The sequence below is a fragment of the Silurus aristotelis genome (genome assembly GCF_946808225.1).
Source record: "Silurus aristotelis genome assembly, chromosome: 27".
Lineage (NCBI taxonomy): Eukaryota > Metazoa > Chordata > Actinopteri > Siluriformes > Siluridae > Silurus > Silurus aristotelis.
In genome coordinates, this window is record NC_139600.1 from 4,196,745 (window position 1) to 4,222,043 (window position 25,299).

General features: G+C 38.6%; 1 protein-coding gene across 2 annotated transcripts in view; it reads right to left on the bottom strand.

Annotated features, from left to right (window-relative positions):
- Positions 1 to 25,299, bottom strand: part of eys (eyes shut homolog) — a 307,099-nt gene that overhangs the window by 114,954 nt on the left and 166,846 nt on the right. For both annotated transcript variants that reach the window (XM_083532265.1, XM_083532266.1), the window contains 5 exons: positions 22,560 to 22,741; positions 22,142 to 22,233; positions 14,197 to 14,347; positions 9,752 to 9,864; positions 1,424 to 1,653 (listed from right to left, as the gene is read on the bottom strand). In XM_083532265.1, the coding sequence (XP_083388391.1) occupies positions 1,424 to 1,653; positions 9,752 to 9,864; positions 14,197 to 14,347; positions 22,142 to 22,233; positions 22,560 to 22,741 (768 nt within the window). The remainder of the gene's footprint in view (positions 1 to 1,423; positions 1,654 to 9,751; positions 9,865 to 14,196; positions 14,348 to 22,141; positions 22,234 to 22,559; positions 22,742 to 25,299) is intronic.

Below are 25,299 nucleotides of genomic sequence, written 5' to 3' on the forward strand. Positions count from 1 at the left end.
TTATTTGCTAATTTATTTATTTTTTTATTTAAAGGAAAAGAGCGATTTTTTACACAAGAAATTCCGAGTGTTGCATTGATAGAGATCTATAGAATGAACTTGGGGCTCTGCAAATTAGCCCTGCACCTGGGCATCGGCTTATCGACGATGGCACGGAAAAAAAGGAGAAAAACAAAAAGGGATAGCGGTAGAAAATACAATGAAAACACAATTAGTGCACTTTAAAGTTCCATGCCTTTTAACTCGACCCAGCACACCTGATCCAACTAATAAAAGATGCCGTCATTAGCTGGATGGTGGGAAGTAAGAAGAGAAGAACAACAACAACTCAAACTTTAGAAATTAGTTCCTCCCCAGTGTTAAAGCTTTGGATGCCGACTTAAACAGGAAAGCGTTTAACACTTCAGTGAGATCTATAATGCGTTCACAGAGTTTTTTGCCTGATAAATGGAGACTGATGCGAGGCATACAGGAGATATGCAGAAGAGCCCATCGAAGTGTTGCGGGGTTTTTTTTCGTTTTACTTTACCTTCCCCTGCTTATGTCCTAATTTGCTTCAATGTGTGCAGCTGGAATTACAATAAAAGCCACTTGCAATTTAGTATTAGAATTACCATGTGCTCTCTTCACTGAGAATTTATTACATCTTTAAAATAAATAAATAAATGAAATACTGAATCCAGTCTCTCTGGCACCAACAACCATACCAACATTTTAAAGGGACCATCCAAGATAAGCAACAGGATTTATATAGAATTTTATTTATTTATATGATTTTTACTGCAGGAACCGAATCGGTTTGTCAAGACACGAACGTTTAAAATGAGTTCAAGATGGAATGTGAAGGAGGAAAATAATTCAAATACGCTTTTGCCAGCTTACAAGTTTACTTACTTTTTAGGGTTTTGCACTGGCGGTCATGTACAAATTCTCCTGTACTGCAGGAGGTGCTATTAAAATTTTATGACCCTTTTCTAGAGTGGGAGAAAGAAGAGCACCTGCTGCAAAGTGCTGACTGCATAAACGATTGTGAGCAGCTGTTGGTAGTACATAAATAAATAATAACCAGCATAAAAGAAATTTACGCTGGATGCCCTTCCTAACGCAACCCTCCCCATTTATCCGGGCTTGGGACCGGCACTAAGGCTTGTGCAACCCTAATGGCTGGGGTTGGTTCCCTGACCGGAGATTGAACCCGGGCCGCAGCAGTGAGAGCGCCACATCCTAACCACTAGACCACAGGGAACCCACAAGAAAAAGCTAACTGCTCTATTATAATATAGCATGACTTCGCACTAGAAAAACTGGCCTGCCTGTCACCATTTGAAAACATCATAAAACAAAAAACACAACAAAGGAAACCCAGAACTGTTAAGCAACTATTTTTGAAATTAGGATTGTATTTTAATTAAGGGTATGGTACCTTTCTCACACAGGCGGCCGGTGTAATTTAGAGGGCAGTTGCAGATGAAGGATGCAGCACCACTTGGCATGGACAACCGATGACACGTGCCACCATTGAGACATGGTTCTTCAGCGCATGCCAACGAGGCCATGGTTGGCAGAAGTTTAAGGTGGCCTGCTCCTCTGGGGGAACCGAATACATCAGAGGTTACAACAGCATCTGCCAGACTGTTCTGTTGCCAGGATGACCTAAAAAAACATGTAAATTTTTTTTAACATCAACGAGACACTCAAGAGAGTCCAGATTTGAATTTGTTGAGCACAATTCTTTTATTATTATTATTATTATTTTTTTTTTTTTACAACTAGATGGAACACTGCATGACTTGTATTGCTATACTCAGGAGGGGGTGGCAGGATGTAAAAAAAATATGTCCAAGAACAACAATGTCTGAATGATGCAGTGTGATGGGTGCAATTTTGCACTAATGTCCAATATGATTCTCCTGAAAAAACAATTTCCTTTTTTTTTCTTTTCTTTCAGTGAGAACATATTGATCCCTGGGGTTTTATTGTGACTCAACTCTAAGTGATTTGTCACATAGCAATTTACAATTATAATAGAAATGATATATAACTAATATTCATTCATTCATTCATTCATTCATTTTCTCCCGCTTATCCGTAATTCGGGTCGCGGGGGCAGCAGTCTAAGCAGACCCCCGCCTTCGACTGCTGCCCAATCCTCACAGCACCGTCCCTTACGGTCCCTCCTGCAGGTGGTGAGCCCACGGGAAGGCGGCCCCACGTCACTCCGACGTCACGGACCTTGATATTTCCCTTGTAAGGGACCCCCGGAGCATAGAGGGTTAAGGGCCTTGCTCAAGGGCCCAAGAGTGGCAGCTGTATAACTAATATAACAATATAACTAATATTTATATATATATATATATATATATGAGATTAAATCTTTTGAGAATAAACTCAAAATTACAAGAATAAATGCAGAATAAATTAGGAACAATATGAAATTACATTGGAATTACATTACATCTTTTGCATAAAACGGATGTGAAGGGTTTGGTTAAATTCTACCTTAGGTTAGGAGACCTTGAAGATGATTAAAGAAATCGACTCTGAAGGAGTTAAACACCAGCACGACTCTTTTCTCAAATTATTCCGACTTTATTCTCTTAATCGTAGATTTATTTATTTATTTATTTATTTATTTTACGTGGCATTAACATGCCATCGTATATAAGGTGGTTTTAAAAAGTTTCAAGTCTAGATTCATAACAGCCAACAGATGGCAGCACAAAGCTGCACGCACAGTCACAAGGAGCACTGACCTTCAGAAGTCAGTGTGCCAAATGACATCGTCCTGTGTACATTTGGAGCTGGCGCTATTCTGACCACGTGTGCACCCTGTCACCGAGCTCTCTCAACACGTGAAACAACATGATCTCACTTCCGTACACACACCATACTCGCCAGATTTGGCTTCTGCAGACTTCGCTTGGCGTATTGACACCATTGCGGAGATCTAGTGCGAATTGCAGGTGTTTGAAATGCATTCAATGTAGATGAAGATAGAAAAAGATGTAGATAAAGACAGAAGATGGATGAGGCCACCACAGAGTCAAAAAAGTCTTCAGTAGCTCTTCCTTGGAGTGCAACGTTTTTGACTGTGGTGGCCTCAGACATCTTCTAAGATGTGGTCTGCTGGTGGTACTGCAGACAGGAAGAGACTGGACAAGCTGATCAGGAAGGCCTGCTCGGTCCTGGAGACTCCCCTGGACACTGTACAAGAGGTGGATAGCTAAAGGAGGATGGTAGCTAAACTATCATTACTAGAGAACAACTCTCATCCTCTGTATGAGCAGCTCTTTTTTAGTGACAGACTGTTACATCCTAAGTGTCTGAACGAGCGATACAGAAGGTCTTTTCTCCCTGCTGCTATTAGACGTTACAATCAGAGCTGCTCCCAGTGAACCAGTCAACTAACATAACGATAGTTATACTGGACATGGGGGAATGTATACAGTAGCCCCTGACTTACGATGGAGACGCTCTTCGATGACCTCATCATAACTTATAAAAGATCGTAAGTTAATATATTTTCCAGCCAGAAGTCTTAAAGAGTGGTGATTTTGGGTCGTATAGTGTAATGCCAGTAATTAAATAAATAAATAGTAAAATCTGCACTACTGTAATGTATGTGAGTGCGAGCGCATGGGCCGGTGGCGGTTTTGCGAGTGCTGGGCGGAGCATACGCAGCTAACTTTTCCTGCTGCACCAAGCTTGTAAAATATTTTAAACCATCATTAATTAGGGGCCGTCTGCATTTTTTTATATTGTGCAAAGGAGTTTATTGCTTTATAGACACTATAAGCTTTTTAATTAGTGTGAAACCAAATTATGCCATTATAGGCCTACAAGTGTTTAGGTAACATTTACGGCATTTAGCGGACGCCCTCATCCAGAATGACGTCCAAGTCTCAATCGATGAATAAATCAACACTGGTTCACCAGGTTACAAACTTAGAATACCATCAGACTAAACTCTGCTGGAAGGAAATATCACAAAGATAGTGGAACCAGTTGAGCAGCGCTAGAAGATGTGAGGAAAAGCCGATCAAAGCTTTGAGGTAAACTGGTGTTGGTCTATTTTTGGCTTTGTAGGCAAGCTCTAGTGTTTCGAATCTGATGCGGAAGAACTTGTGAGAAAACTGTGTTAAGAGGTAGACCTCGCAGCAAAGAGTTGCATTATTCCAGTCTCGAAATGACAAGAGAAAAAGCTTAGCATCAATTGTTCAAGCCTTTCTTAACACGGAACGCTTTTGAATAAAGTCTTTTCAAACGTATGCATTTATACAGTACTTTCTATCAGGCCTTCTCAATCCTGGCCCCCGGAATATCATTACCCTGACCATACACCAATATTCTTCACTGACTGCTCATAAGATGAAAAAAAGACAGTAATCCAGTGCGATGCTACAGGACTATCAAACAGGCCATTACACATACACATAATAATGTGGTCATGTGTGTGTGTAAGATACGAACATCTCTGAGTGCAAGAAAAGCAAAATGGCAAAAGCTCATTTGAATTGATGTGAGAGCTTTATTATAGAGGAGACATTTCATTTTACAGATCCCAAACTTACACCATGAATATGAATGGGTTTAGGGGATCCAAGCTTTACATTTTAAAGCATTAAGTCCGTTAATTTTTTTCCACCAGCAGTTAGTTTTCAATGGTTCTTAGTGCACCAGCCTGGGGACAAAAGCAAACATGTGAAGTGATGCAAAGTTGTTTTAACACTTCATGTTTAGGAATGTCCTTATTTACTAAACTAAACTCGGTCGGATTTCGGCAATACAGTGGTCTCCCGGAACTTTTAAGTTATAAATAAAGCATTTATGTCCCTTGCTTCACATTTACTGTTGAGTATGCAGCAAAAAGGAACCAACTTACTGGCGTAATGTCTAGATGAATTCATTAGGTTACCATAGGGGCTGCTGGGGTGCGTCCAAAATTCCCCCGCAAGTTCCAAAAATCTGCAAATGTTGGACGCATGTAAGACGTTTTGGAGACGAGGTGAGGGAGGCGAGATTGAGATGGTTTGGACATGTGCAGAGGAGGGACATGGGGTATATCAGTAGGAGAATCCTGAGGATGGGGCCACCAGGAAGGAGGAAAAGAGGAAGGCCAAGGAGGAGGTTCATGGATGTGTTGAGGGAAGACATGCAGGTAGTTGGGTTGAAAGAGGCAGATGTAGAGGACAGGGGTTATGGAGACGGATGATCCGCTGTGGTGACCCCTAATAGGAGCAGCTGAAAGACGAAGAAGAAGACTGTATTTGATCAACATTCACCTGCACCATGGAGTTATTTAATCAACCAATCAGCTAGTCAACTGTCCAGGTGCCCAATTGCGCCTTGAATCCTTGTTCTTGGCTGACAGGAGTGGAAGTGATGGACCTCTGCTGTTGTAACCCATTCACCTCAAGGTTTGAAAGACTAGACTTGACCCTGAATAGTTGAAGCTTCAAGGAGCCGGATTCCACAACCAATCTCACAGTCAAATCTTCACAGAGTTGTTATTAAATGTGGATCATACCATTTTGCTTATATGGGGGTGCTCGGTGTCTGATTTCACATAGAACTATCAGTTTTCTCCCAATATACAGCCTATTATGATAATGCTGTAAATAAAAATGTTAAAAGAAATTAGCTTTTAAAGAATATTTTTAACCTACGTGATTTAACCTAATCCCCCCCCCCCACCCACACACACACACAATTTTTGTTTGTTTTTCGAACGCATCGACGCTGCACTTTACTTAGAGTGAAATGCAAATCCCATCTGCAGTGTGGCTTTTTGGCAGTTATTTTTGTAGGTTTATTGATCCAAAATGCATTATCTTCCATATCTTTGTGTGCTGTACATCACGGCCTTAAAACGTTATCAGGAATCGTTTATACATATGTTTTAAAAGCTTTCAAAAGATTTTTAAAAAAGGCATCGTCAGTTTTATCTATCCTTAACCGGCGGTTTTGGTAGCTTTATTAGAAAGTTGTTTCTGATTGTGAAAGTAAATAAAAGTACCCACTCGTTCTATCAGTCGAATATAATTTTGATTGTTTGTCAGGGACACCCCTACTAAAGACTTTCTATTAGCTAAGACAAATAATCGATTCCTCTCTGATCTTTCTCTAAGCAACAAATTGTCTCCGCCTGCAGACCCTCCTCGTCTTTTTGTTAACTAATTGTTTCAAAAAAAAAAAAAAAAAAAAAAAAATCCTCAATCCACAACAACCATACCACATTCACAAAGATCACCCCCCCCCATTCTAATGTTTAATATAAACATTACCTAAAGCTCTTAATTACAATGCATTTGCATTTTGATTGCATACATTGTGTTGCTGCCATGGGATTTTCTGATTAGATTACTGCAGAAATGAGAATTGCATGGGAGTTTCTAAAGTGACCAGCAAGTGGAGTTACCTTTATAGGTTCTATAGATTATTAACACTCTCCCTGTGGTGTCAGAATGTCGCAGTATCAGGGCTCCAGAGCGAAATGCGGTGGTCGTGCGTATAAAATTTAATCTGAGAATGTCTAAAAGCCAGTACGTGTTATTTAAGATCTGATTTGCAGCAAGTTGAGTCTGGGAAAGATAAAACCTGAGAGATTTTATTATATCTACTTAGCAAAGAAAGCCACACAGGACAGGAATCGCAGGAATCACACTTCACAGGAATGTTAATTTTAATGATATTAAAGATTCAAGACATACGCCTTCCGTTTAAACATTTTAGCAACACAAAAAACTTGTATCTCAGTCGCTACTTTGACACCCATGTTTGAGAACCCCCCCACTACATTCATATTGCAATACAATACAATCCTGCATTTGTAAAATTTATATAGCAACCCAACAATGTGCATCACCAAGCTTTAATTAGAGCATGAACTATAGGCGTTTTCATCGGAAAAAACCCCCCAACTAATATATATCAGGGCAATGAACTCAGAATCGATTACTTTAGCATAAAACCCTATTTATGTTTGTGGGATTCTTGTCCTTGACCACTTAAGCAGTGCACATGCATAAAACTAATGCATCCTATATTTTCACTTAATGCTCTTAGAAAGACTTCGGCCTGCATGAGATACATTAGGAAATACATTTACGGCATTTAGCAGACGCTCTTATTCAAACCGAAGGGAATTACAATTATGTCATTTCTTCAGCTTATCAATTGAAGGTTAAGGGCCTTGCTTAGGGGCCCAGCAGTGGCAGCACCACTGCCACTTTCCCCCAATATAACTAACTCCATGTCAAATGAGAAGGATTTTAGAGGAAATGTCTATATTTCTGAGTAAAGCATATACAGGTATTCCCCGAGTTTTGATGGTCTGACTTACGATTTTTCGATCTTATGATGAAAATAGCGATGACAAAATTAGTTTACTTGCCTCAGTGACAGAGCGTTTTCTTTTCTGTTTTTGGTTTTTCAAAGCCCCATTTTAGATTTTGTATAAGTTTACAGTTATGCTACTTACCACTCGTTGCTCCTGGCCTGATAGACGCAACAATAAAAACATAATGGCACACCGACCAAATGTTAGATCTACGCCCATGATGACAATCCAAAAACGTGTAATAAACTCTAGTTTAGCTCTTAAGCATATATTTTGAAACATGCACTTTTTCGTTGAGAATATAATTTAAGCTGGACATTTTAAGTCAAATTCAGTAGGACATTAAGATAAAAAGACAATTCTTGGACGAGAATAATGGATATGTCTGATCCGAACTGAACCCCGAAGGCTTTAAGTGGATTTGGCCTGTGTATGATAATTTAAATTACAGTTTAAAGTATGCTAATGTAACCACTTCAGTCCACTGCTCTGCTATATGCATTAAAATGCAATTATAGAACCCCACAACATTTGAGCAGCGTCAAGAAACAATTTAATGCTACTGCATCCAAAGACATCCTTGACAATTGTGCTTTAACAGTTTGGGGAAGAACCATATATGTCTCGAAAAGTCAGGTATCCAAATACTTAATTATATTTATATATTGGGTCATGTGATCATAAGTTCAGTATGTGATTTTTGAGCATTGCATTCCACATTTAGTCCTAATTTCCCTCCACTCTTCTAGGAAGATGTTCCACTAGATTTTGGAGTGGATTTATGGATACTTGTTTTCATCAGCCACAAGGGTATTACGAAAGGCAGGTACTGATGTAGGTGAGGAGACCTGGGGTGCAGTCAGCGTTCACACATTGTTGTTATTTGAGACCTCCAGTCATTTCGAACAAGTCAAGCCCCTCTCCTCATGTCTCTCATCAACGCAGCGTTTCTGCCTAATGAACTGCTGCTCACTGGATGTTTCTCGCACCACACTGTAGTGAGGGAAAATGCCAAGAACTCGACGGTTTATGAAATGCTCACGAGCAAACCTGGTTGCCAGCAACAAACGTCAGACAGTCACAGCAGTCACATTTTTTTATTCTGTATGATCTTTTTATATTGTTTGTTTTGCTGCCACGAGCTCTGCATTGACTGCATGGACAAACATAATAAATACTAATAAAGTGGCCAGTGTACAGTATGTGTACAGTATGTAAGTAATGAATCAGTGAGGTGCACTCTTATAGAACACATGGCCCTGAGACTATTTAGTTTCCAATACGTGTTAACCTTTCCCACAGTGATTTGTCACAAGGCATACTTTAATATATTTTGCAGTGTAATGATATGAAAGGCCCTTGAGACAATTAAGTGCCTGTTATCACTTATATTATTCCAGCTAACAGGCATTTTATCAGTTTAAAGTTAAAAATTAAATACAATTACATTTACGGCAATTGGTAGATGCTCTTATTCAGAGCGGCTTATATTTATCTCATTGTTACAACCAAGTAATTATAAGGGCCTTGCTTAGGGGCCCAGGAGTGGCAGCTTGGTGTGACTGGGATTTGAACGCATGGTCCAAAGTTCAATACGTTAACCACTAAGCTACCAGCTCTCATTGTTATATTGGCCAAAAACCCCCCAGAAAAGACAAAGTCCTGAGGAGAAAACTTAGAAAGCACTGACCGTAGCGACTTCCTTTTTCTTTTCTGTAAAATTTGCACAAAAACACACGATTTGCCTTCATTTTAAATCCCTAGGAAAACCGAAATGCACCAACAAGATCGACGGAAAAACCAAGGGTCGTTTTATGAGGTAAATATCGATGCTTCTGCTAGAGATGACGTACACAGGCGGTGCAGCTGTGGCTACAGTGAAAGGAAACTTGTCGAAATGTGTTCATTGGGTTTCTTGCTTTATGGCATTCATTCTCACAGGGTGTGAGATTCCTGTCTGTGATGCAGCTCTCTGTTCTACTGTGTTTCTCTGTAATATTGTAGGTTTTTATACACACGTGTCATAATGATATTATTATGGTATTAAGAGGTGGATCGATTCAGGTTCGAGACCACTGGAGGTGTAGGTGTGAAACGCACAGCCTGCCACTGGATTACACAACGTTGGCGCAAACACCAACGTTTTCTACGATCCCACAATCTCCGTTTCGAAATTTGTCAATGGCTCTAACACAAGCATGGCCAATCTGATCTGATCAGTTTCCATAGCACCCAGTGTATTTAAGCGACTGCTGATATGCATGAGCTGAGAAGAGCACATGTCCAAGAGCAATGAAAAAAAAAAGAAAGGATTGAAGGAAAAATAAAAAACAATCACGTAAGCCCTCCCCGAGAAAGAACAAGAATGAGAGAGAGACAGAGAAACAAGCCCCTAATTAAGCGAATCCTTACTTGCAGTTGCCTGTGTTGTTCCCAGCGATGGCACTGGAAGTGTGAAATCCTTTGTGCTTATTAATTTCAATTATTTCAATACAGCCAGTGTAGTTGTATAAAGGCTCAGCTCCCTGAGGAAAGAGAGGAAAAGAAGACAGTTTTTTGTTCCTACTAGAAAGCAACAAATTTATGCCTGAGGTGATTTGAACAATAATTCAGCTGCAGTAAGTTCAAGTTTATTTCTATAGCACTTTTCACAGTGGACTCACAATTGTCTCAATGCAGCTTTACAGAACTTAAGAATAAAATGAAATTATGTGTATTTGTCCCCGATGAGCAGCTTGGGGTGACCTGTGGTAAGGAAAAACTCTCTTAGATGGTATGAGGAAGAAACCTTGAAAGGAACCAGACTCAAAAAGGGAACCCATCCGCAATTGTTTTTAATGTTTATGTATGATTACACCTTCATGTAGCAAACGTTCCTACATAAGACCATAGCTCTTTTTTTGTAGACACAACAATACAGCATTGACTCACATAACCAGCAATGTCAGGATTCTAGCAAAGTTCTGCTCTGATCCTCACGACCCTTTACGCATGCTGTATTCGAAGACAGGAGGACACTTAGTCATGTCTGCCTTGAATATTTAAATAAACTCCCACTGCCCTTTGCGATCGCTTCATGTGGCAGATCACCGATTTGCCCACCTACACATCTCATGGACGCTACTTGCGAGCTTCAGTTCTGCATCCTGGGTGAGCGAAACATCTGTCTCAAGTATTTCCATAGACTTTTTTTTAGGCAGAAATCTCTTAAAAAAAAAAAAAAAAAAAAAAAAAAAAAAAGAGGTCATAAATTGTTTAACTGTCTACCAATGGATCAGCGAAGTTTCTGTCTATTTCGGACACTGAATTACACCCAGGAGAGTTCTAGAGTCTAAAAGGTTTCTGTCAGAGTCTTGCAGTGACGGATGAAGGCGAAACATCAGCACAGATAAAAATATCTGTATTTCTTTAAACAAAAATTGTCAAAATAATGTTGTGATATACACTATATTGACAAAAGTATTGGGTCACCTGGTTATAAGTACGATGTGATTTTTGAGCATTGCATTCCACATTTAGTCCAAATTCACTCTTATGATTCCCTCCAATCTTCTAGGAAGATGTTCCACTAGATTTTAGAGTGTGCGGATATTTGTTTTCATCAGCCACAAGGGTGTTATGAAAGGCAGGTACTGATGTAGGTGAGGAGACCTGGGGTTCAGTCAGCGTTCACATTCATCCCAAAGGTGTTCAGAAGGGATGAGATCAGAGCTCTATAGCAGGAGATCTTCCTCTCCAAAGCATGTAAACCAGATCTTCAAGGAGCTCAGTTCGGGCACAGAAGCATTGCCATGCTGGAACAGGTTTGAGTTTCCAAGTTCAAGTGAACGTAAAATTATATTGTAGCGCTTCTATAGACAATTGAGTGCCTCCAGTTTTGTGGCTACAGTTTGGAAAACATTTGTGTACAGTTTTAGCGCCATCCAGAAAAGGTACATTTTGTTCATTCCACATTTAAAGTGATAATAACTGGTTCCATTTCAGGTGAGTGACAGTTATTTTATATCTAATGAACAAAGGGTATAGGTCTTAAGCTGCCTGTCTTGATTAGGTAACTGATTGATGGCCTCGTTAGGGTTTTGGAAGCCCCGCCTTCAGCACGAGTCCCTAGGCCAGACCTGGGCAAACTACGGCCCGCGGACCACATCCGCCCCTTTGTACGTCCCTGTCCGGCCCACGTGAGGCCAATCATAAATTACAGGGATGCCCCGAAAATTCGGCCACCGAATATTTTCGGCCGAAATACTTCAATCACCGAAACAACACGACAGAAACACAATTGTAATGACGCAATAAAAAAGCGCAGCCAGCACACGGTTACTGTATCTGGATAAGAGCAACATGTCTGCGTTGTGCGGAGAGCGATTTGCAAAACATGCAATGCTAAAAGTTCAAGAGGGGGTGTATCTGCAAAGAGTTTCTCCAAGTCGGGTTTAATTTATCACCTGAAATCCAAACATCCCGATTGCCATTCTAAATATGAGAAGATATTCGCACTCCGTCCGTAGTGGACGTTTTTGAAAAGGCAGGAAAGTTTTCTTAATGCTGTAGATTAGATCGTTCCATTCACTTGAATGGGCTTCCAAACGTCCGGCAGTCAATTACTTTAACAGACCCGCTGCTAATAATAAAAACCGCTGTCTGTCTGTCTGCCAATACTATGAATGGTAACAAATAAATAATAATAATTTATAATAATAAATAAAAAAAGGTTTGTAATTGATTTATTCTTTGATTTGCAATGCATTGATTTTAGTGAGGTGAGTACACACTCATAGCCAGAAATGCAATGGTTCTAATAATTGACATAATCTTTTCTTTCGGTGTTTCAGTTTTCGGTTTTGGCCTTGGGTTCCTCATTTTTGGTTTTTGGTTTCGGCCAAAAATTTTCATTTCGGTGCATCCCTAAAATATTATCGTTGGTGTGGCCCTCTGACACAATTCAGGTTTCTAATGTGGCCCCTTGTAAAAATTTATTGCCCACCCCTGCCGTAGGCAATTACCTGTTCTGCCTATAGCTAGTGCCATGGCCAAAGATATGTGGGACTTACACCTTTCTAATGCCCTGAAGTTAGATTTTTTTTTTTTACTAAGATTTCTGTTAACTGCACCAAGGGTCCCCTGGTGGTCTAGTGGTTAAGATGCAGCGCTCCACCGCTGCGACCCGGGTTCGATTCCCGGTCAGGGAACCATCCCCAGCCACTCTTAGTGCCGGTCCCAAGCCCGGATAAATTGGGGAGGGTTGCGTTAGGAAGGGCATCCAGCGTAAAACATGTGCCAAATCAAACGTGCGGAGGATCCGCTGTGGCGACCCCTAACGGGAGAAGCCGAAAGAAACTTATTTCTGTTAACTGCACCTAAAGGTTGCCAGCATGGAAAAGCTTATACGTGCAAGATGAGGGACTTGAAGACATGGTTTGAGAAGAGTAAAACAGCTCAAATGGCAAGCCCAAAGCTCTCTTAACCCCATTTAACACCTGTGGAATGGACCAGCACATGAACTTTGCACCAGTCCTCCCTTCCCACCATCGTTTCCCAACATTATTACGAACAAATCTCACTGACCTTGTTCCAATGTTGTGTTTATTTACTTGTACACTCCCGTATACAGTTCTCTCTTTTGCACACTGGTTTACCAGCTGACTCTATTTTGTGTTTTGTGTATTTGTCCTACACTGTCTTTTGTTGGCTGTTTGCGATGTCTTGTCTTGCACTGTTCGCATCAGCTCGCACAGGACGCACTTTATGTGGCGAGGACAACTTACTTTAGTCCTGAGCTCTGTGTTCTGTTATGTAGCTCTATGTTGTTTTATGTAGCACCAAGGTTCTGAAGGAAGGTCGAATATGCTGATCCGGTGGTTTCGCTGCCGTCAAATAGGTTCAGGAGCGAATCTGGACTCGAGCGGACTTCTCAACATCTTTCTCAACCGATTTTCTTTCCTTTTTTTTTCCTTTTTTCCCCATCGGCTCCGGCTCATCTCCGATTCCATGCCCTTTCTTGCTTGTTAACACCCACACTTGTTACTTGTTCGAGCCCTGCCTGCTTAGTTCTGAAGAATAATTAGGCTCTGTTCACCCTCCAAGCGTAAATAGCAATCTCCGCTCCAATTTATTTTGTCAGGTTGTTCACCTTATTCGACGTGGCCTATATTTAGCTGTGGTCTGAACTACCCTGTGCTTGTACAAGTAACCACCAACAATCTAAAAAAAAAAAATAATAATAATAATAATAAATAAATAATAATAAAAAAAATTATATATATATATATATATATATATATATATATATATATATATATATATATATATATATATATATATATATATATTGGAGTTGCTTTCGGGTCAAAGTTAATTTCTTATGTTGTTGCCTACAATTGTAACTATTTTTAATTTGGGTTTTAAAATTACAGTATGTTTCATGCTACTTGCACCCTACAGCCAGAGCAAGGAATTTGTTTCTATGGTAACTATTAATGACTCCAGTCAACTTGCATAAATCTCATGAGATTCAGCAGTGCAGGGTTGCATTCTACTGTATACAGACAGTGTGAAACTACACTGCCAACAGAGACTATCACTCTGTTTTGCCAACATGCAGTGTTTAGACATCGCCTGGCTGATGTTCGGAAATAATCTTCCTAATTAACCTAACCGGACAGTGAGAACCTGCAAGTCGAACTTGAATCTCATCACCTGGAGCTCACAGTCATTGCGTTTATATATATGAGCATAGCCTACTGCTGAGTAAATGTGTGGGAAGAGGGTTTAATCTGTAATGCATTAACACACACACACACACACACACACACACATACAACAATCCAATGCAAATGAAGTAACAGGAATAATCGTACCTTTTTTGTAGAGTAATTAAGTGGTAGACCTCCGACAAAAACACGGGCCGTTGTTTGCAAAGCAACTCCTGGCCGGTAATTGTTTGGATTACTTTGAGCACGTCGAAAGCCAGGCACGGCGACATCGGCTTCACACGGCGCGAGAGACTGTCTGTAGAGGAAAAAGCACTTTTTCGTAAAATAAAGGACTCGCACAATAGTGAAGAATATGAATTGTGATGATCAGACAGACAGCAATGTTAGAACGCGATTCATCTCTTCGCTCGGATAGTAAACACGCTGAATTAACGGCCTGTAAGTTTACTTTGCGGCGAAGATATAACACACTCCTGTTTATTAGATAGAATTTCTCTCTCTTTTGCCCGAAGAAACGGCAATTATTATAAAAGCTGTGCAATCTAATTAGCATTCTTACGGTTATGTTTTTTTTTTTTTTTTTTTTTTTTTAAACCTCTTTTTAATATGCTCACCGAAAAACAGTTTGTGGAGAATAGGATCAGCATTGTTTCCATGGATACCAAGGAGAACTGAGTGCTTTAAAAGTAAAGCAGGATACACGATGAATTCCGTATTCGTTATTTTCTATTAGACGTGGCATGTCAAATTTTAGCACAGAGTTATAACTTGTTTTTATCCTCCACACTCGTTTTGATTCCGCTGTCTTTTATGAGTCAGGGTTCAAAATATAGACGAGCAAATGACATAGGAGGGGGGAGAAAAGATTAATTCTATGAGAACAAATCATGGCTTTGTGCTAGATAACTATGATGGATTTAAGGTGCCTTTTAATGTTTTTTTAATAACGCGATCCAATAAAGATATGCGACACTTTAAAACTTGCCCAAAACAATCCAACAATCTTAAAATAGTTAATAATTGAACGAGTTACAGTACATAATTTAGCAAAGCAGAGCAATTCACAGTATTGTATAAACTTTACAGTATATGGAAGGCGGAGCCTACACTGCTTTTTTTTTTTTTTTTTTTACTGTTTTGTCATTCAGACATCATCATCTATCTATCTATCTATCTATCTATCTATCTATCTATCTATCTATCTATCTATCTATCTATCTATCTATCTATCTATCTATCTATCTATCTATCTATCTATCTACCCATCTATCTACCCATCTATCTATCTATCTATCTATCTATCTATCTATCTATCTATCTATCTATCTATCTATCTATCTATCTATCTATCTATCTATCTATCTATCGATCTATCTATCTATCGATCTATCTATCTAGATGGATTTGAGTGGAAGATCTGCTATACAGCTCTGATCTCAACCTTACCTATCTATTTATCCATCCATCCGTCTGCATATCCATCCATCCGTCTGCCCATCCATCCATCCGTCTGCCCATCCATCCATCCGTCTGCCCATCCATCCATCCATCCATCTATCTATCTATCTATCTATCTATCTATCTATCTATCTATCTATCTATCTATCTATCTATCTATCTATCTATCTATCTATCTATCTATCTATCTATCCATCCATCCATCCATCCATCCATCCATCCATCCATCCATCCATCCATCCATCCATCCATCCATCCATCCATCCATCCATCCATCCATCCATCCATCCATCCATCCATCCATCCATCTATCTATCTATCTATCTATCTATCTATCTATCTATCTATCTATCTATCTATCTATCTATCTAGATGGATTTGAGTGGAAGATCTGCTATACAGCTCTGATCTCAACGTTATTAAACACCTTTGTGATTGATTGGCACACTGACTACACCCCAGGCCTCCTCACCTCACCTACAGCAGTTCCTGACTTTACAAAGTGGTTAAATAATTCTTCACAAATCTCATAAACATCTGAAATTTATTATGAAGTTGAAAACAACTTAAGCTGTAATGTACCTGCCTGAAAGATAATGGTCTATGTTTTCCCACACACACAGGAAGACCAGAAAGACGTTTAGAAAAGCAAATATCTCTCATGGTTGGAAATTTGTCAAAGAATTACCACCGCTAAGTAAAAAATCTGTTTTCCTAGCAGAAGAAAGCTTAAGCTTTCATCTAATCCCAAACTCAAGCACCTAGACACAATGATTGGGTTCTATGCAAACAGAGCTTTATGACGTCAAATACTAGAATATGGTCATATAAAAACAACCTAATGACCATTGCTGCATATCGAAAAGGATCTCCAAATGGGATAAAGATATTGTTTCTCAAAAGAAAGAACCTTTAAAACCTTTGTTTCGATGCATTCTAACAAGGTTTCAAGGGCATTTTGAGGAACAATATAATGTCCTCTTCATAGTAGAAGATACATTTTCAATAAATATCTGTCTGCAAGAATCGCGTATTTTGCATGGCCATCTCCAGGCTGCTGTCTTAACCCTGTTTTGTACAGCCAGCTAAAAGGCAAAAAAGACAAAATTCCATCGGGGAAACTCGCACACACTACTCATTAATAGGGATGCCAATCATTTTGGCACATGTAGTTCCCTTATAATTGTTCTTTTGATAATTTCTTTCTATTTTCTTACTTTTGCACTTTCCCCAATCAGAGATCTCCCATATATTTTCCATGTTACGTAAAATGGCCCTCTTTCACAAGGGCACCGTTAATTTCAGAGATGACTGTTTGCTATCTACCAGAGGATGTAGGTGGTGATGTAGTAGGGCTCAAGCACAACGCAAAAAAAGTGTTGCACTCTAATCTGGAGTGGTGTACTTTACCACAACATTTCAACAAGCAATATATCGCACACGAGTACAGCAATCTTTTTAACATGATTTCACTTTACGTTAAGCTTTTTTCAGAACCCAATCGTTGATTTGAAATGTGAAAAAGTAATCTACACAAGAAACTTAAAAAAAATATATATATAAATCTTAAGATTAAAAACAATAATAAAACATTTCTCAGTGCTCCTCAGGTATATCACACTAACCTGGCATGTATTATCGTGTAAACTAAACGTCCCATAAAACCGGATATGTTTAATGAGCCATATCCTAGTTTATGAGGCATGATATTGGTGGTGCATAAGCACTGGTGAGGAATTCAAACATCGAGTAATAAAGAGGTGCGTAGGATGTGAGGAAACTAACATATTGGAGCCGCAGTCTTTTAAACACTGCACTGAAATTGATGGACTTTTGATTTTCCATGGACTTATTACATTCTACTTCAATGCTTTGCCTCTAATACACAACACTGGCTTCACTTAACCACTTAACCTTGAGTCTCAGTGTTTATTTAAGGCCCTTTTACAACCCCAATTTAAAAAATGTTGGGATACTACATAAAATGTAAATACAAACAGAATGCAATGATTTGCAAATCTCATAAATCCCTATTCTATTCACAATAAAACTTATCATATGTTTAAACTGAGAATATATAAATAATTTTAGGAAAAAGAATAAAGTCGTTTTGAATTTGATGGCTGCAACAGGTTTAAAAAAAAAAAAGGACAGGGCCATGCTTACCACTGTGTAGCATCACATATACATCTGGGAACTGAGAAGACCAGTTGCTGAAGTTTTGGGAGAGAAAGTTTTCCCATTGTAACTGCTCGACAGTTCTGGGTGTCCTTTGTTGTGTTTTTTGTTTCATGAGGCGAGTCTTCTACTATCAAGTAATAGATTCAGTATGCAGTTAGCATTGTCTTTGGCTCAAATATGCAAGGCCATCCCGGGAAAAAAATCAGTTTTCTGGGTGGAAGCATTTGTGGCTCTAAAACCTGTATATACCATTCAGCATTGACGCAACCTTTCGAAATGTGCAAGTTTCACAGGCACTAATACATTACCAGATGATTAGAGATATGACTTTTTGAACTGAGTGCTGATAACAGGTCAGATAGTCCCTCTCCTCTTTAGTCTGAAGGACGTGGTGTTCATTGTTTTCAAAAAGAAACTAAAATTTCGAATAGTCTGAAAACAGAACAGTTTAACTTGTTTCTGGATCATGTTCGTGCATGCATCTTTTTTGCATGATGAAGATCTAACCTGCATTTGTGGATGGCAAGTCAAAGATGAACCCATGCATTTGCTTCCCAGAATAATGAGATATTCAAAGGTTTTGCAATTTTATGCTGAACATTATTCTGAAATTGTCCCACAATTTGTAGACACAGTCTTTCACAGATTGGTGAAGCCCCGCCCACTATTTATACCCAATCATCTTTTTGACCTGTTGTCAATTAACTTAATTAGTTTCAAAATGTTTTTCCAACTGTACAATTTGAATAACACTTCATTTTTCCAGTCATTTGTTGCACTGTCCCAACTTTAAGATGTGTTTCAGCCATCAAATTCAAAATGAACTTATTTTTTTTCCTTCAAATTGTACATTTCCTCAGCTTAAACTGAGAAATATGTTTGATATGTTTTATTTTGAACAAAATATGGGTTTATGAGGTTTGCCAATCATTGCATTCTGTATTGCATGTCTCATCAGTTTATTTTTTTGGTCCAATCAAACAATCTGAGTGACCTACCCTCGGCATCGATGGTACTGTTTAGTTCAAAAGACAGACGACCCACTTGATATGTCCCTCCCTGACTGTACATCAACAAATTCAATAATGTGTGTTTAAGGGCACTTCACAGAGACCCTCCACTCCAGATCACTGCATTTTGGAAAAAAGTTGCATCTTTACATACAACTTTAGCTCCTCTTTCTCATTAGAAACCCTAGAAAAGCTTGTTTAACTTTCACCTAATAAGACACATGTTACATATTTCTTTAAGGAACTTTACAAAACCACATTTATTAGTGTGTAAATATGTAAAAAAGCTTTTTACAAAGAAATTGTTTTTGATATTTGATCAAGTCTATGTAAAAAAATTATTATTTAAAAATGATAATTAAATGGTTCAACAAACTTTTCTGCGAATTGTTCCATTATAAGAGTTTATATATAAGAATTATACGTATATATAATATGTATGCTGATACGTATAAAAATTGCCTCTTATTCTATTAATAAATCAAATTTGCACTAATATACTAATATTCACGTACAATGTCTTACATGCGTAATATCAATCTGATTTTTAATGCGACGTGAAAAGACATTTCGCTCGACATTGAAATGCGGTCCGCCTCGACATTTTAGCTTCGCGCCATTGTTTCTATTCAATCGACGCATAAAACCAGCGCAATTCGATTCTCACCCTGTGCCGACGGAGTGAAAAATCTAATCAAAGGCGTAGTTTTCATCTTTTTAATTAAGGCTATTGTTCTGTGTGCTTAGTCAGATTGGGTGATGTGAAGGTTTGCTTTGGAATCGTGCCTGCGTTTATGCCTGATAGCATGTACGAAGATGGAAGGGGGTGCACATTCGAAATGGAAAAACACACACACACTTCTTTCATTCCAAAAACGTGACACACAAGTTGTTCTTACGTACGAAACTCCCATAGGGCACTCCGGGACCGCGTATGAAACATGGTTATAGGACACACCTAATAAATTGTGTTCTAACAGCTATATCGAATAATGTCTGATAGTGTCAAGGCAGTGACAGGCTATTAACAGAATGCAATAAAACAAAGACAGCCGAGAGCTTTTGCCGTCCCTACTTTGACTCGTTGGCCCTTCCTTTCCATCCTTCCTGCCCTCCTTCCTTCAAGATAAAACACCTTTGAGATTCCCAAAGCTCATTCTGCCCTTTCAATAACAAGGGAAAAAAGATAATTATCTTAGAGCAGATTCCGAGCTTAATATGTGCAGCAGGAGGCTAGCTGCTCGTAGACGCTTCGGGCCCACAAGTCTGTGTCTCATGAAAACCCACTCACTGGGAAAAAAAAACGAGTGAGAAGTCAAAAAAAACAAAAAAAACAAAAAAAAAAAAACAAGGTAACAGCATGACTTGCTAAGCCTGTAACTGTGTTCTGCTCGACATTGGCGGCGTGGCACCTTGCCAGAGGGCAGCAGGCCCTGCAAGTCCTTGAGCCTGTCAGTCCCTGTAGACCTCTGTTACATATAAAAAGAATTGTTCCTGGCGGAGTGATATATTAAAAAAGGCCAACGACAGAGGGGACCTTGGCGCTCTAGGGGGGCGGTCCGAAGTGTCGGCTGCTCAGACAAGCCCTTAGTGGGACAATTCTTCTGGGATAGATACATGCCTGAAATATTTGCCTTTCTCCCCCCTCCTAACAATTACCAGGTCTTTTTCTTCTCTCTACAGTTTATCTTTGCTTTTAAACGAATAACAGGGAGCAGTGAGGGATTTGGGCAGAAGTGTCGTAGTGAAAATTGATAGCAAAAAAATATATATTTTTTAGAGGCACATCCTGTTTTTGCTTACACCTGTAGGATCTGATGGTAAGTTGAAGCAACCTGGTCTAGTGGCAAAAAATACAATACTAATGGCTTACCATGTCCCATTTGTTTTATCCTTAATATGAATGTAAATGAATGAACACAAGAACATTTTGTTGAGCCTGTAGTGTTTCAAACGGATATGCAGGAAAATATCCAGCATTATACATTATAGATATAAGAGCATCACCAATAACTTCCATTGCATTGCCAGTGCATGTTCAGCATCAAATTAGTAGAGCTGTGTACAAGATGTGTTACACCAAATTTACAACCATCAACATGTGCAGGCATTGAGTGTACCCATACTCACCACTATTGCACCAGAAACTCTATGTACTCATGTATGGCATTGGGCAGATTGACTTATAAAAGTGCTCTTAAGACTCTAACTGGAAATATATCCTGAACTCACTTTGGGAGGTCATGGACAGAAAATAAAAGCCCTCTACAAACTCGTCTGGGGAGCTAAAAGAGTTGGAACCCTGCATTTAAAACGGTCATGATTCTGTAATGCAAATCACTGCATGGGTTTATTAAAACCTTTAGAAATTATTGTCTGTTTACACAGTTTGCAGTCCACAAATGCAAGTTAAATATTCATCATGCAAAGAAGAAGGCATGCGTGAACATGATCCAGAAACGCTGCCATCCTTTCTGGGGGAAAGCTCATTTAAAATGTACTGAAGCAAAATAAAAACTGTTCTGTGTTCAGGCGAATAACATTTTTTATTTCGTTTTTGGAAACCATGGACACCACTGTCTTCCGATAGTCTTCCGGACTGAAGAGGAGAGGGACCATGTGGCTTATTATCAGTTATCAGTTCATCAGTTTAGCTAGAATTTTGTATCACTCATATACTGTATGGCACACCGTTCCTCGTGATTTGCAAATAAATGAATTCTGTTTTCATTTTACACAGGGTCCCAACTTTTTTGTAATTGTAGTTGTACCTACAGAAGAGCCATTGTTAGTAGGTGATGTTCTTTCCACCACCTTTTTTTCAAAACCGAGAAGAGTCTTGAGATTGAGCTTCATTGTACCCTGAAGGGTTGGTTTGACCAGACAAGAAGTGCTAGAACATCAGACGGAGTGTGGTTGTGAGATAAGTGCCTTGAGGTAGGTGGGGTATCTGGTTCAATTTTGGCTTCATACAAGCATAGGTGTTTTTCCCTGGTGGTCTAGTGGTTAGATTCGGCGCTCTCACCGCTGCGGCCCGGGGTCGATCCCTGGTCAGGACACCGACCCCAGCCATTAGGGTTGCACAAGCCAGTGCACTCTTAGTGCTGGTCCCAAGCCCGGATAAATGGGGAGGGTTGCGTTAGGAAGGGAATCCAGCGTAAAAAAAAAACGTGCCAAATCGAACATGCGGATCATGCGGATCATGAATACGCCTACCCCTAATAGGAGAAGCCGACAGTAAGTTTTTTGGGGTGGTATGGGATAACGTCTACAGCAGTGCACTGTATGTGAATGCTTTAATCCCCTGTCTAACATGGGTACTATCAGTATCTATCCTAAACCTGTCATGAAACCTGCATGCCCAGGCATGTCTGCACACAGTAGAGACAACTTTCTATCACTTTTGGACAACTTGAAAGAAATTAAGCAAAAAATATTACCTCATGCGCACCACATACTCTTTGCCATCATTGACCTGTACTTTGGTATTAATGCTATGAATCCCTTCGTTTTGGCTGCAGGAAAAATCATACTGGAAAAAAAGGAGACAAATGAACAATTAGAAAACGTGAAGCGTTGCTTTTAGAATACTCAGAAGAGAGTTTTAGTTTGTACTTATTTTAATTAATCTCACGTGAAGGGATTTGAATCGGAAGCGAGGGGATCGAGAAAATGGTAATAATAATGATAGAAATTATCCTGATTATATAGTAGGATAGACACAGATACAGAATGGTTAATTAACTCAAATCTCAACATCCCTGACAACTTGAATATTAATTCCCGATATGAAACTCACACCACGTATAAAACATCTGACACGTAGCTTTTAAATGATAGAACCTACTGAACCTTTACCTGTAAAATTCCATTTTTGAGGTAGAGCTTGAGAAAGAAGCAGCCAAATGGTTGGTCGACGAATAGGATTGTTCCGTTCACAGAGCGAGTCTGAAACCTCACTGTGATATTACTCACAGCACTGAGATGAATGTCCTCAAACTCCAGGAAAGACGCACCAGAATATCTTCCATAGCTGATATCTAGAGAGAGTCAAAGAAATACACAAATTCAAGTAGTGGAGAAAACAGTGCAAAGCAAAACTGTTTCTCAAGCGATGTATTTCAACACTACGGAGACCTGAGAGTAACATAGAATACAGATTAACATGGCAGAGGTAGAGCTGCACCCTGCAGAAAACAGGAAAAGAACCTCTGGTTTAATTTCCACTTTTTTATTGTTTGCATCATGTTTTCCATTTCATCGTATTGCAGTGACTCACATTGTGTTGAATAAAATCGACAGATTGCACTGCATCGTAATGGGGTGAATCGTCTCGCATTCGTAGCTGCTTTATATGTATCTTTAATGTATCGTAGGTGATGAATCACATTGGCCTCATTTATGGAGAGGCATATTCCTAATATATATATATATATATATATATATATATATATATATATATATATATATATATATATATATATATATATATATATATATTAGGTATATATATGTTCTACATAATACAAATGTCATTTTAAATTATAACGTTGACAACATTGAGAGAAAAGACGATTCTTTTCAAATACCGACATCAACATCAGATTGTCACGGTATTTGCGTAGTATGCATTCGTTTAATGACAAAAAATTTTAACCTCACAATCTACAGTATTTTAGATCAAATCCATCGAAATGTCATCTAATCACACGCTTAGAAGCATTTAAGATATTAAACATGAACAAAATATCTATAGAGCGTTTGCATGCAAGCAAATAATCACTCATTTGCTTACATTCGAATATCGACCTGGAAAGAGTAAGAATATGAAGATCTTGAATATTTAACAGATATAAAAAATATTTTGAAGATTTTTTTCATTATTAAAAAAAAAGGGGGAGGGGGGTTGTTTTCTACGTAAGAGAATTGCATTCACAAAAAAAAAAACAAATCATAAAAAGGATCTCATAATTTTGACTTAGTATCTCATAATTACGACTTATCTCATAATTATGACTTATTATCATAATTATGACTTAGTATCTCATAATTATGAGATATGTTGGGGCAGTCTGTGGCAGGGGAGCGTTTTTGCGCATAACACCGGATCTGACGTTACTGCATTTTTTGCTCTGAAGCACCTCATTGCACAACCATGGAGATGTAGCAGCTATCATATGGAGATACTAAGTCATAATTATGAGATAATAAGTCAATTATGAGATACTAAGTCATAACTATAAAGGTAATAAGTCATAATTATGAGATAGTAAGTCATAATTATGAGAAGTCAATTATGAGATAATAAGTCAAATGAGATAGTAAGTCATACTTATGAGATCAGGACCTCATAATTCTAAGATAAATCAATTATGAGACAATAAGTCATATTTACGAGATAGTAAGTCATAATTATAAGATCCTTTTTGTGAATTTTATTTTTCATTGTGAATGCAATGGGCTTCCGTAGTTTTCAATTTGAATAGAAAAAGAAATATTTTTAAATGTGGCCTCTGACTTTTGGACTCTACTTTATACTGTATGTTAGCTGTGTGCAACTCAGTTTGTCAGTTTGCACAACACTGAAAATGCTTCCTTCCTTTCACTCTGAGCATGCCAAAGAAGCTTGAAAGCATGTGGCTTTTCTTCTCAAGGCCTTCCATTATCACTGTGACTCATAGAGTAGCTTTTTGCTCTACACTCACAGAACTTCAAACAGGACTAAGAGAATTTTGAATGCGCTTTTAAAATCCTCCCAAGACGTCACAATTGTCCCCATTCAATATATGAAATATATTTAAGTATGCACAATAATGAGTGTTTTTCAATATCAATTAAGTAAAATGAGAACTGTGGAATATTTTGGGAAGATTTCTGGCCTCATCCACAAGCAAAAGATATTGAAGGGAGAACAAAAAGCAGGAAATAACAGATGAGATACGTAGAACAGATGCAATGCAGAAGATCTTTCCAATTAAAACCTCAGTCACCCAGTGACAGCCCAGATGTTTCCACATCTGAGCTATGTACTGTATTTAGGTTTCTTGATAAGGAGGACACTCAATTGTGTTAAAATTCTTAGTAAGAAATGTTTATTTTTAAGAAATTGCTCACATTTATAGGTTCCTGGAAATTCTCACTTTTCTAACTTATATTGAAGCATGTACTTGAGATACTCTCAGTAAAATTTTAATCCAATAAAAGCACTTCATTTGCCTTTAAATGTGCTTAAGCATCAGAAGTACTATGATTAATTATGGCTATAATGTTCCTATTATCATTTTTGTCACAAGACTCTTGCGTTATCAACTCAGTTTAAAAGACTCTAAGGTAACTCTTAGCAACCAATCTATTAATAGAGCGATATAGAGGAGTTAAATTTTTTATGAGCCCAAAACCTTCTTTTGAACTACTTGAGAAAAAAAAAGCACACTGGTGTTGTGGCGAGTTAGAATCAGGAGTTTCTTCCATCATTTATTCCTCTTAAAATGTTCTGTTGTGTTCACCTGATGCTAAACTGTCTGTTGGTGCTAAGTAGATACCACCAATCAAAACAGGTTCAAAAGCTCTACACTGATTGGTGGCTTGCCAAGTTTCT